Here is a 13453-nt window from a genome sequence, read left to right as displayed (position 1 = left end):
GAGCTAGGGTTCATGTTCATATGCAAGGTGAAGGATTTGTCAGGCTCGGCAAGGAGAGGGCCTGGATCAGCCCCAGCAGCACCGCAGGGGCTCAGGTCTGCCAGTGGTCTCTTCTCTTGAGGTGGAGGTGATGCTTTGCCCTAAGTAATAGGCTCTCCGATTTTTGTTGGTGCTTTCCAGCGGATGATATGGGATTAGGAAAAACTCTGACCATGATTGCGCTCATCCTGACCCAGAAGAACCAGGAGAAGAGCAAAGAAGACGACAAAGACATGGCGTTGACTTGGCTTTCCAAAGACGGTATATAAATCGCCCGTTATTTCCTAAATTGCCTGAGCCAGTGGAGAGTGGACACTTTTAAGCTCTCAAAGAACACTTCCAGTCATATTTAGTTCATCTATTGGAAAACTAGTGTTAGATTCTTTCCTGTGCCATCATTTCTGATGCTGAATATGCTTAATTACAAGGGATCGTTGCCCCTGTTGCTGTAAACTTAGCTTGACCTGTGGTCAGAAAAAATTTTAGAGAGAAAAAAACCATTATTTTTTAAAGAAAGGTCTGTCGCCACCTCAGATTTTAGCCACCATAGCGGACGCTGTTTTCTAGGTGTTCTCAAATTCCTGAAGTTTCCAAGTTCTAGACAATTTCTATCTTATCTCAACCTCTGTTTGAAAATAAAATGCAAGTGCATTACAGGTCCTCTGTATAATATATTGGCAACACCACATCATGTGTGAGTTGCCAACATCCGCCAAGACGGTGAGCGGGTCAGTTGGTAGGATTGTTACAGATCCGTCCATTCTCGGGGCCTCTAATGAACATGGTCACAGCCGGGTCCTGAGCCTCTGAGTGCAAGAATAGCAAGCTATATGCATGCAAAGAGATAGGGGAGCAGGCAGTGGTACAAATATGCCTTCGTTCACCCATTCCAAAGTATTCTTCGCTTTTCTTGGGACTTTTGTACTTACAATATAATGTGGATGTAAGTAAATTACGTTTTTCAGGGAAAGGTAGTAATATGCCCCTGTAACGAATCCCCTCGGGACGAGGTTGGAAATGATCCCACTTCTGCCTCCTCGGCACCATGGAGCGTATTGGTGTTTCTAGACTGAGGCCATGTACTGTACTTTCCTCTCCCTCCTCAGCCTCTCTCTCTCTGACATTTGTACAAGGGAAGATAAATATGGGTTTTGAGTTCAAAGACCACCTCTTTCGTTTCCCATTCTGTTGCATACTGGGCGTGGGATTAAGGGCAGCGGTTGTTAGAAATACTGATTGTGAGAATGAAAGTCAAGAAAAGGAGTAAGTGCCTTCAAGGAGTCAAGGACCATTTAATGAGCGTAACGAGGTGCTGATTTCTCCCCCCAAGACTCCTCTGAGTTCACTTCCCACGGAACGCTGATCATCTGTCCTGCCTCCCTGATCCACCACTGGAAAAACGAGGTGATGAAACGTGTAAGCAGCAACACACTGAGAGTCTGTCTCTATCACGGGCCCAGTCGGGAGCAGCGTGCGAAAGTGTAAGTGCAGAGATGCGGCAAACGGTGTAAGCTCCTCCCTGTAGGGGCCACAGGGGCCTTCCCTGCTCTCCCTGGGCTTTCATTCAGTCAGGACCAATGACTCATGACACCCAAAGGCACTGTGGTCACGCAGCATCCTTCACCTGTGAGAAGAGGTGCATCCGGCAAGAGAGTGGTGTGCGCTTTAGGAGATATTTGATCTCCTAAAGAACACTGAGTTCCAAAATTGGGAGGCTTCAGGCTTATAATATGTCTGCTTCATGAGTGATGTCACCTCAGTGGATGAAAGGTATCAGGGCAGCAGTGACAGGCCTGTGTGCCTTCTCTAGCAGACTGCTGTCAGTGGCTGGCCTTTGCTCTAGATATTGATTAGAAATAAATCACACCTCACTTGATTTGCACTTTGAGCGTATCTGGTTTGGTGTTCCAAATGCGCTCGTCAACGGTTAGAATCATTCTTAATTCTTCTTCTCTGTATGAGGCTGAGGCAGTGGGTAGACTGCACCCCTCGGAACTAGGCATATCCTTTTTATCAAAAGTATTTATGGACGTTCGCCGAGGTGCATAATATTCAGTCTCATTGAAAAAAGGATCTGTACCTTTTGTTAACAATCTCGATGTGTAAAGAGTGTAGACAAATAAACCCCAAGCTTACAGTATGTATTTTTGTACCCAAGTGTCAAAGCTGGATTCATGGGTTTTCAGAAATCCGTTGGAGAATGATAAGGCGAAAGATCAGCTATAGACGAACAGCACTCTGAGGGCTTCTTACTCCCCGAGACTTCCGCATCGGTCTAGGTCAGATCATTACAAGACGTTAATTCCCAGCCCTACAGTTTTTCTGTTATTGCCAGATCATATCCAGCTTAATATGACTCCAGCCCGAGAATTTCCTTTGCTACTCATGGGATGGGAACAGGGAGGCTATAGTGAGCAGGCGGTAAAAATGATCGGGTGTCAGAGCTAAGGATCCCCAGTGAGGAAAACCCTCCCCCCAAACCACGCATATGCGGATTATGTGTATTAGTGAATCCTAATCGCTGTCCCTCTAGCCGCCCGCATTTTTATAAAGGGGTCGACCCCCACCTGTCTTGTCAGCCACGGAGGGATTGTTTCCTGTTTGTGCTGTGTTCTATCTCTGCAGCCTGTCCACATACGACATCGTCATCACTACCTACAACCTTCTGGCCAAGGAGATCCCCACACAGAAACAAGAGGGAGCCATCCCGGGCACAGACCCCGCCGCAGACAAGGTGTGTCTGGGAACTGCCAGGGGGCAGGGGGACCACCCCTCCCATAACTGGCGTCTTTCCTCAGCGTCAGAGTCCGCAAGGGTGCCTTCCTGCGCGGGGAGGAATGGCCCAGGCATTCCACCTGCGGAAGCAAAGCATTCTTCCCTCTTCCTTCTCTTTTATTGTAGGTGGACTCATCAGTAATACAGGTTGAGGTTTGGCACAGTATTTAGTTGCTTTCTCGAACTAATGGTAACTGCGTTATAATTGTGGTGGGACCCGTCACCTGAGTATGGGGAGCCCCACTTGCTGCACTTTTTATTTTAGAGTCTTTGGGCATGCTCTGTGTGTGTGTGTGTGTGTGTGTGTGTGTGTGTGTGTGTGTGTGTAAGTAGGCTTCACATCCAGTGCGGAGCCAGACACGGGGCATGAACTCATGACCCTGAGACAAAGACCCGAGCTGAGTTCAAGAGTCGGACACTTGGGGCGCCTGGGTGGCTCAGTTAAGCGTCCGACTTCGGCTCAGGTCATGATCTTGTGGTTTCGGGTTCAAGCCCCACGTCGGGTTCTGTGCTGACAGCTAGCTTAGAGCCTGGAGCTGCTTTGGATTCTGTGTCTCCCTCTCTCTCTGCCCCTCCCTCCCTCACAGTCTGTCTCTCTCTGTCTCAAAAATAAACATTAAAAAAATTTTTTTTAGAGTCAGGCACTTAACCAACAGCCACCCAGGCACCCTGGGGTATTTTTTATATTCAGTGTGAAGACCCATATTTTAGTACTAGTATTTTTGTATGAAGCCATTAACGTCTGCCTCTCTTCCGCCTCCCAGGAAGAGAGAGAGGTCGCAAATAAATAAGGCTACAGAGGGGCCAGATGCTAAATGATAACCAGGTGAAAAGCCCTGAATGTTTGCTAGGACGTCTAGGTAGTCCCAGTCACACAGCCCAGAGGCTTTATTGCCTAGTTGCCGTGGGGCTTTTTTCCCCTGAAAATACAGAGCTGTTCCAAGAGGTGACCTATCCATATTTGGGGTAATCTCTGGAATGCTTCTCTAGTTAGACCTGCTCTGACTTCTTGCTGCTAATTAACGCTTGAGGTTCGCCAGTGGCTCCTCATTGCTTTCAGGACAGAACCGTAGACCCTTTAAAGATGTGACACATTAGACCTTGTATGAACTTGTACTTGCAAGTCCCTCATCCCTCATCTCCCAGCCGCCAGCGCCTCATGCTCACTGTACCAAGGGGCGGATACCTGCCCTGCCCCGTCATGCCGCTCTCCCTCTGCGTGGAATGCTTTGCCTCTGTTCCTTTTCTCGGTTAATTTTTTTTTTTTAACCTGCTTTGAGAATTCTTTACCCTCCGGGTAAATGCCTGTCCTGGCACCTTGTGCTTACTCACATCATAGCACTCCGCGTATTCAGCGAACATTGAGTATCTACTCTGTGCCCAATGCTGGTATTAGGGATGTAGCAGTGAGCTGGACTGAGTCGATTTCCTCCAGCATGTGTTGAGTTACCCAGCAGGACTTAATATAGAAACATCATGCCATAATTAATCTTTATGCTTGATTCTGCTAGATCGTGAGCTCCTTGAGGCTAGGAACTGCCCTTTAAGTCTGATTTCATATCTCATGCATAAAAGTAGACTTTCAGTACAGTTCTAGTGAATTTTTATAAATCTGGTCAGGGGCGCCGGGGTGGCTCAGTTAGTTAAGCGTCTGATTTTGGCTCAGGTCAGGATCTCAAGGTTCGTGAGTTCGAGCCCCGCAATGGTCTCTGTTCTGACAGCGCAGAGCCTGGAGCCTACTTCGGATTCTGTGTCTCCCTCTCTCTCTGCCCCTCCCCTACTCATGCTCTGGGTCTCTGTCTCTCAAAAATAAAAATAAAACGTTAAAAAAATTTTTTTCTGTAAATCTGGTCAAGTGAATTTCCAGGCTCGACACCTAGTGTAGTCTTGACTCATGGCCATTGTTCAAAAGTGGTCAGAAAGGATAAATGAATGCAAGTTTGAAACATTTCACTCCTAAGCATCTTAAACCGCAGGTTGGGGATTCTCAAGTTGACTTGTTTATTCCTACCCATTGAGAGTTTCCGCTTTTGGTGTCTTCAGCTTAATTCTTATTTGAGTATACCTGATCTGAGCCCTCAAACTTGAAGGTAGGAGTGGACCTCCGGTACAAGTCTGTTTTTCCCCCTACCTTCCTGAAGACATGTACATTCTCCCTCCCATACAGTTAATGGATGTCGCTTGGGTGTCTTCCAGGATTTGGCAAAAACACCTTTGCTTCGAATAGTCTGGGCTCGAATCATATTGGATGAAGCTCACTGTGTTAGGAACCCTCGGGTACAGACCTCCACGGCCGTGTGCAGGCTACGGGCCCACGCACGTTGGGCCGTCACCGGAACCCCCATTCAGAACACCTTGTTGGACATGTATTCACTGCTGAAGTGAGTAAAGCTCTCCCAGGTGTGTCACATGGTCTCAGATAGCGGATGGCAAGCCTGCCAACCTTTAAAAGGCAAAAGAATTAATATCCATGCGAAAACAACCGGTTGATGGACTGGAAGGTACAGGAGGTTGATGACCTCCAGCCCTCTATATGGAAAAATAGAGAACAGATTCAAAGGAGAGGAAACAAAACCTTCTTTCTTCAGTCCAATGAATGTTCTGGGCCTTTTCAGCTTTAAAGCCTATGTCTTAGGGTCGGGCCTGCTCTTTTATTCGAAGCAGAAAAGAATGCTGATTTTAAAGTACTTGCTTTTATTCAGGTCCACCTGCAAGTGGATATGGAATTTCTTTGTCGACCTTTGAGGCTTTAAGAGTCCGTTCTAGCCGTTGGTTGTAAGTTTTGTAGCGAGCCAGACAGTGCTAACGGGAAAATTCGCATGTTACAGTGTGGTTTTATTACTGACGTGGATGCTTTGGATATGTCTGGCAGAGCTTTGCTCTGAAATTCACAGTTAAAAATGATTGAATGACAGACGTCACAGAAAATCTGATTTGTTTCTCATCTTCCGTGTTTCCTTGGGCCCTTATCTGCTCCTTGAACTGTCCTCCAGTACTTCTTGCCTACTCTCTTCTTCCCCCACAACAGATTTCTCCGTTGCTCACCATTTGATGATTTCCGAGTGTGGAAGAGCCAGGTCGATAACGGTTCAAAGAAAGGAGGAGAACGGTTGAGTATTTTAACCAAGAGCCTTTTGCTCAGGAGAACAAAAGACCAGCTGGACCCCACCGGCAAGCCCTTGGTAATCTTTTCACGTGTCCCTGGGCAAGGCCGGGGCAGGGGGGTGACTGCGTCCCTGCCGTGGCTTGAACAGCCATCTTCTCTGCTCGGGGGTCCTCCGAGTGTCCCCTCTTCCCGTGAGGGCCCCCCCAGCAGTCCTGTTTGTGGGACGGAGGGAAGTGCTGGCCAGGCCTTGACTCGGTTTCCAGTGTCCACTGTGGGGACTTCCTGTCTAGCGCTTGGGTCACTTGTCTGACGTCACCGGCTGCGTTTTCCTCCTCCAGGTGGTGCTGCCCCAGCGGGAATTTCAGGTGCACCGTTTAAAGCTCTCTGAGGAGGAGGAGAAGGTTTACAGTGTCCTTCTGGCCAGATCCAGGTGTGTGCAGTGAGGAGGCACCTCCGCTGGCGGTTGTGTCGTTCCTGTCCTTGTGGGGGACCGCGGCAGGGCTCAGGTTTCCTCAGACTGCGTTTATGCTGTTATCGGCGACTGTCGCTACATCTATGTTCCTTCTTTTTCATTTTTAAATCTCCCTGTTTCTCTCATCACTGGCTCCCCGGTTCCCCGTGGTCTCGCACACGCGCTGAAGGTGTTGTTCGTTGGCTTCCTTGCGTGGAAGCCCTGCAGCATGGCCACTGTCCCCCCGGGCCGGGTGGGCCTCTGTCCGGGTCAGGCTGGGAAAGATCATCTCTTTGACCTTTGACCTGTGACTCACCAAACAGTCTGCTCTGTAATCCTTCTTGTCCTCTATTTATACTTCCTCTACAGCATTTGTCCTTCCCTAAATTCCACATTCACTCCCTGCCTCTTGGCACCTCTCGCTTCCAGCGTGAATATGGTTTTTTCTCTTTGTAAACCTCATGTAATATAATCGTATTTATGAAGAAACATGAACTAATACTAATTAACATTACTATTCACATGTATGTGTTGTAAGTTAGTAAGTTATCACTAAACAGAACATTCTGTAATATTAATACGTTTATTAACCTTGGTCGATCATTTAAGAAATGATTTGGCTTTTAAAATCATGAATTTTTATTACCGTTGGCCAGTGGTTGCCATGAGCCCGGCCTCATTTAACAAGTCTCCCCGTATAGTTTTCCGGGCCCTACTGCAAACAGTTAAGCGGTGACCATCCTAAACCTCTTTGGTCTTAGAAACATTATGTGTACATTTTCTCTTTCCATCTGAGGCAGGTCAGCTCTGCAGTCCTACCTCAGAGCGGGGCAGGAAGGCGGAGGCAGCCAGGCCGGGAGAATCCCTGATAATCCATTCAGTAAAGGTAAGCAGTGGGACCCCCAGAAACACACTCAGGAAATGAACATGTGTATTTAGAGCTGGTAAAATTACAGATATGTGATGTTATGAGTTTTTTTTAATGTTTTATTTATTTCTGAGAGAGACAGCATGAGCAAGGGAGAGTCAGAGAGGGAGACAGAGAATCTGAAACAGGCTCCAGGCTCTGAGCTGTCAGCACAGAGCCTGACGTGGGGCTTGAACCCACGAACCCTGAGTTCATGACTTGAGCCGAAGTTGCACGCTTAACTGACTGAGCCACCCAGGTGCCTCATGGGATGTTATGCATTTAAAAAAAACTTTTTTTAATGTTTCTTTATTTTTGAGAGAGAGAGTATGTGTGAGCAGGGGAGGGATAGAGAAAGAGGGAGACACAGAATCCGAAATAGGCTCCTGGCTCTGAGCTGTCAGCACAGAGCCCTTTACAGGGCTCGAACCCACGGACCACCAGGCCATGACCTGAGCTGAAGTCAGACCCTTAACCTACTGAGCCGCCCTGGCGCCCCACTGAGTTCCTGATCTGAGAGACTCGACCTTAGACAGGAGCCTCAAACCAAAGTCACATAAGGCGGTCTGCATGCACCAGACCTGCTTATGTGAACTTCTTTTCAGTCATTTTTGCAATCTGCTTTATTCAAATGCAAGTAGGTCTGGTCTGCAAAGAAAAGCAGCGTCTCATTCGGCTTCATCGGTAGAGAAGTCCGTTACAGCCACGCTCTTGAATCTCAGCTCAGGGAAGTTCACAACGGCCTCCATGGGTCGGCGGTTCCTCCTCATGTCTCTCTTTTAAATCCCACCCTGTTTCCTGTGGTTCGATTTGCTCGGGGGAAGTGGCCCAGGAGTTTGGGTGCAGTGGGCCCGGAGCGTCTTCAGTGGCACGACCTGGCACCCCCCACGTGCTGTTGACCCAGCTGCTGCGGCTCCGCCAGTGCTGCTGTCACCTCGCCCTGCTGAAGTCGGTAAGAGAGCCCTTCCTGCAGGGGTCCCCCTGCAGGGCCAGGGCAGATGGCGTTTCGGGGGCGCGTCTGTCTCTTGGGGCAGAAAGGAGAAGTCTTGTTTGTTTCATTTCCTATTTGTTTTTATTGGTTTTGAGAGAATTCCCATAGTATTGAGAACAGAATGTTTTTTTAAGTTGACTTATTTTGACAACACAGACTGGAGGGGTGGAGAGAGCAGCCCGAGCAGGCTCCGCACCATCCGCGCCGAGCCTGGCGCTGGGCTCGAACTCCCAAACCGTGCGTGAGATCACGACCTGGACCAAAGTTGAGAGTCAGGCGCTTCACCGACCAAGCTGCCCAGGCGCCCCGGGAGAACGGCTTTTATTGTTTTCTTTTTGTAAACAGACTTTATTTTAGAATGGGAAATGTCATTTGGTGAATACCGTTCATGAACACTTGGATATTTTCGGATGTCTTAAAGCCTGTTTCGCTGCTAGGCTTTTCTGCCTTCTGGCGGTATTGGGGCTTTCAAGGCTAGTTGTGAAAACTTGAATGTTTACACGACTGGGAAAGTTGCCCTCACATTTGATCGAGGCACAGCCATAATTAGGATGAGTCTGTTATTCTTTCGGAGGAGCTGTGCTGATGTGTTTGGATGACAGCAGCTTAATTAACTACTGCGCCAGCTGGGAGTGCAGAATGGCGGTGGAATGGGTCTGGCATAGCTCTGAGAAGTGCCATCACTTGACTTATCTTTAATCTGGTGAACTCGCTCTTGAGATGGTGTTCTAAATGGGGTTTCTCTGAGGAGCTACTGATGATGAGGTAGAAGACGGTTTGCTGTGTGAAGTGTTAGACGGTCAGCACTCCGTTGGCGGGTAACACGGCCTGCTGCCTCGCCCTTCCACCGCTTCCTGTCCCCTGTGTTCTTCTCAGGCCCTGGACCCAGCAGAGCTGAAAAGCGAGGGCCTGGTCCTCTCTCTGGAAGAGCAGCTCAGTGCCCTGACGCTGTCTGAGCTCTGCGACACGGAGCCCTCTCCCGTCATCTCCCTGAATGGTGAATGTTTCAAGGCGGAGCTCTTCGAGGACACAAGGGCAAGCAGCAAGGTACCACCGCTCTGGTAGAAAAAGCTAGGGGGGCCTTGCACAGGTCCATGTGTGAGAGCGGCACGTTCCGTCCACACACGTACACGTCTTGCATGTCAGGGCTGGACTGTCGGGTCTTAGCTGGTGAGCTCCCCCTCCGGTCTTAAATTCTGACTCTATTTCATGAGTAAAACCAGACCAATCACATAGAGGGGCTTTCAGAGAGGGGCTTGGGCCAGCCAGGCAGGTTTTCAGTCCCTGGCCTGGGACCGCTGCCTCTCCGGGCTCCGCCAGGGCCGGGGCCTATGCGAGCGAGCAGCTGGTTTCCGGGAAGCTTTCAGGGACAACAACAAAGGCTGACCCTAGGACAGCTGTAAACCTGAGCGCCAGTTGCTTGGGCTCGCTGAAAAGGCATCCATCTCGCAAGTGTTATTTCCCAAATAGCCTTCTATCTCTGTTAGTCGTTTTTGTCCTGTTCTCATGAAAGCCCTCTAAGGCAGAAGTGTTCCAGCGGAGGGGGGTGACAGGTGCTTTGACCCAGGTCCTGCCACTCTGTTGGCTGGTGCAGTGTCCGCACTCCCAAGAGCAGAGTGTCTCCCTCTCGCTGCTGCCTGAGGCTGCCTTGCCCAGACTTGGCCTCTCTTCAAAGGCTTCAAAATAATAATAATATATATATAATTAGAACTGAGGTCATTGCCAAGGGAATGGTGTTACTTAAGAACTACTTCTAATTAAATCTTGAAAGGATCTACTGAGGTCTTGACCACTAGGAAGTGAGAGGAAACAGAAAAGAACTCCGTACATGGACAGACTTGATGTCCTTGCACCTTCAGGGTTCACTCTCGGGTTAAAACCCAGGGTCCTCATAATCCGCACACCGTGTCTCCTACTCGGGTGGTACTTACTCACCAAGCAGCTTCGTGGGAGCCCGCTGACAGTGCTCCAGGCCACTCCAGGTCTCACGCAGAGCAGGGGGCTTGGACAGCACACGCCTGAACTCCTGCGGAATGTTACTGGACCTCGATCCCTAGTTGGGAGCCCCAGGCAGAGGGGACGGGGCGGGCAAAGATGAGACAGAGCTTGGCTTAGCAGAGGAGGAGCTTCGGTGTGGGGAGGGCATCCTGAGCAATGAGGCTCGAGACGTAAGCTGAGGCCAGCGCAGCAAGGGTCTGGTAGGGCTTGGACTCGAGCCTCAGCCACAGGCGGAAGGTGACACACTGGCATCTTAGAAATAACCCTCTGGCTGCAGAGAGGACAGTGGCCCAGAGTGGGGTGAGGCCAGAGGAGGAGAGATCAGTTCAGTTGTTCAGGTGAGGGGTGATGCAAAATAGCAAATTTGCTGCAACTGATGGATGTTAAATAACCTTTCCCAGATTTCATCTTTGTTGGTGGAATTGGAGGCAATCCGAGGGAACGCGGGGTCCCAAAAGAGGTAAATGTGTTCCTTTGTTGTCCAAATAGTGTTTGTAATTACCCAGGAAACCTTGATATTGCTGCTAGTTCTAACTCTTAGCTTTTTACAAATCCGGGACCTTAAATCCTCCTCAGAAGAAAGCACCAAAGGTATAGCAGGATTTCTTCTACAATTTCTAGTTTACATATTTGTGGCATTGATTGAGAAGGAAATCCCTAGAGGATCAGAGCAAGCTAAGCATCTGGGAAAGTGTTTGAAAGTAGAAAAGCCCAGGGGCGTCTGGGAGCTCAGGCGATTAAGCATCTGACTCTGGATTTTGACTCAGGTCATGATCTTACGGTTCGTGGGCTCAAGCCTCACACTGGGCTCTGCACTGACAGTGCAGAGCCTGCTTGGGATCCCCCCCTCCCTCCTCTCTTTCTCTTTCTGCCTTTTCCCTGCTCACACATATGGGTGCACATTCTCACTCTCTCTCGAAATACATAAATAAAACTTTTTTTTTTTAAGGTAGAAAAGCTGGGGCCCTGGGCGGCCAAGTCAGTTAAGTGTCCGACTTCGGCTCAGGTCATGATCTCACAGTTCATGGGTTTGAGCCCCGTGTCAGGCTTTGTGCGGTCAGCCTGGAGTCTGCTTCAGATTCTGCATCTCTCTCTCTCTGCCTGTCCACAACTTGTGCTCGCTCGCTCACATGGGCTCTCTCTCAAAAACAAATATTAAAAAAAAATTTTTTTTTAAGGTAGAAAAGCATCTCTAGAAAAATAAGGGAGGAACAGATGCAAAAGGCAGGGATGAATTGTGGGTCACACAGGGAGCCCCAGAGCTCTGGGGATGTTCTTGAGTTTGGTGCATAGATCCGTTTGTTATTTGTTATCCTTATGTGTATGTTACGGATCTGCATTTGTATGTATGGACTATTTTGATTTAAAAACTTCAAATTTGGGTGCCTGGGTGGCTCAGTTGATTAAGCGGCCGACTTCAGGTCGCTCAGGTCATGATTTTGCCGTTCGTGAGTTTGAGCCCCATGTTGGGCACTCCCCATGTGTGGAACCTGCTTACAATTCTCTTTCTCTAAAAAAGATAGATATAGATACAACTAGATAGAGATAGAGATAGAAATAGATGGAGATAAATACAGATAGGTAGAGCTAGATATAGATAGATACAGAGAGATAGGTATAGATAAAGAGATGTTTATAGATATAGAGATAGAGACATAGAGAGGTAGAGATAGATGGATACAGAGATAGATACAGATGGGTATAAGTGTAGACTTGCCCCACAGAGAACAGAAGGCCTTTTCTCGTCCACATTTGATGACTTAGGCGTAACGGGCGGGAAGGACCTGCAGATGACTTCGTCTCACCTCCTCAGGGCCTGATGTTCCGTCGTGTGCTTTCTTCCAGCGTCATTGTCTCCCAGTGGACCGGCATGCTGCACGTGGTCGCCTTGCACCTGAGGAGGCGCGGCCTGACCTACGCCACCATCGACGGCTCCGTTGGCCCCAAACAGAGGATGGACTTGGTGGAGGCGTTTAACAGCTCCCAGGGCCCTCAGGTACGAGCTGGCCCATCAGAGCTCTGTGGCCGAGAACAGATTGATCCCAGTTACACAGAGAGAATTCCAGCATAGCAGCTTGGTTATAAAAACATTCACCGCCTTGCTCCCTCCACATGCTTTTAATTTATGAGTCATTTACGGGGGCATGTATCAAAGTGTGCAAATCCTTTAAAGGGAGTAAAAACTTGAGGGCCATAAAAGAGGAAGAGCAGAGCAGGTTGGACCAAGCGAGTCTCTGTGGACGAGGCAGGCCTTGAAGGGGAGGCGGGGGTTCGGTGAGAGGGAGCGTGGGGAGAAGCGAAATGACAGCAAGAACGTGGAGAACGTCCACCGGCCGGTGGGCAGGAGGAGCCCAGGGAAGGGACAGAACCTGCTTAATGGGAAGCCCGTGGAGCCAGCCGCCCCAGTGCTCCCACTGTAGAATTTGTGTATTTGGGCAGGTGTGTGTGCCTCGTGTTACGTGTGTGCCTCGTGTTGTGAGGTTGACTCGCAAAAAAAAAAATGAAGTGAGTTTTCTTAAAGGTGAGGCATGGCTTTTTTTGCCAGCAGACAGAAATCTGATAGGAAGGGATCTTAGGCTTGAACCTGAGACGGAGGGAGAGCTGTAGTAGGAGACCAAATCCGCGTAAAGTGAATACTGTGCTTTCTTTTGAAGGTTTTGCTGATCTCCCTCTCGGCTGGAGGTGTTGGCCTGAACCTGACTGGAGGAAACCACCTCTTCCTCCTGGATATGCACTGGTAATGACTCTGGGCTTCTGTTGCATGGTCAGCAGCACAGCATGGGGATCTGGGGGCCGGAGGGGCATCGGGGCCTGACTCCCGGTGTTGAGGATGCTCTTTTCTGCATTCTGGGGATGCCGTGGCTGCATGGGTGTGCACAGGTACAGGTCCGAACAGGGCGTGGGACTGCTGCTGGCCCTGAATTCCCCAGCAGGCAAGCCTTCAAATGCCTCCTTCAGATAGCAGTTGCTTTATTGTTAATCTGACATCTGTTTCCATGGAAACAGGGAAGAGGGCTTTTTCTCAGGGCTAAGAGCTATCTCACTCAGTCTCACCTCCTCCGAATACCGTACTTCATGCACGCTTGTTGACGTCCAAGGAAGTTTCAACCCTGGAAAAGGAGCAGAAGCTTTACTCCGAAAGGATAAGGGATTTTCTAACGCTGTTAGGAGTACACTTAGCACAAG

At 49.2% G+C, this 13453-nt stretch overlaps 1 protein-coding gene across 3 annotated transcripts in view; it reads left to right on the top strand.

Annotated features, from left to right (window-relative positions):
• The window catches only part of TTF2 (transcription termination factor 2), a 39026-nt gene that overhangs the window by 21426 nt on the left and 4147 nt on the right, over nucleotides 1-13453 (top strand). For 2 of the 3 annotated variants that reach the window (XM_039242763.1, XM_039242762.1), the window contains exons 10-21: nucleotides 181-300; nucleotides 1370-1520; nucleotides 2665-2773; nucleotides 5011-5195; nucleotides 5843-5996; nucleotides 6259-6350; nucleotides 7172-7257; nucleotides 8103-8230; nucleotides 9146-9316; nucleotides 10669-10727; nucleotides 12113-12263; nucleotides 12922-13004. In XM_039242763.1, coding sequence (XP_039098694.1) covers nucleotides 181-300; nucleotides 1370-1520; nucleotides 2665-2773; nucleotides 5011-5195; nucleotides 5843-5996; nucleotides 6259-6350; nucleotides 7172-7257; nucleotides 8103-8230; nucleotides 9146-9316; nucleotides 10669-10727; nucleotides 12113-12263; nucleotides 12922-13004 — 1489 coding nt within the window. Of the gene's footprint in view, nucleotides 1-180; nucleotides 301-1369; nucleotides 1521-2664; nucleotides 2774-5010; nucleotides 5196-5842; nucleotides 5997-6258; nucleotides 6351-7171; nucleotides 7258-8102; nucleotides 8231-9145; nucleotides 9317-10668; nucleotides 10728-12112; nucleotides 12264-12921; nucleotides 13005-13453 lie in introns of those variants that run through there. The other variant, XM_039242764.1, reaches the window with a different exon arrangement.

The sequence above is a fragment of the Hyaena hyaena genome, unplaced genomic scaffold (assembly GCF_003009895.1).
Source record: "Hyaena hyaena isolate Hyena2069 unplaced genomic scaffold, ASM300989v1 scaffold_217, whole genome shotgun sequence".
Lineage (NCBI taxonomy): Eukaryota > Metazoa > Chordata > Mammalia > Carnivora > Hyaenidae > Hyaena > Hyaena hyaena.
Note: the sequence above shows the minus strand (reverse complement) of the source record. Positions and strands in the feature narration are given on the sequence as shown.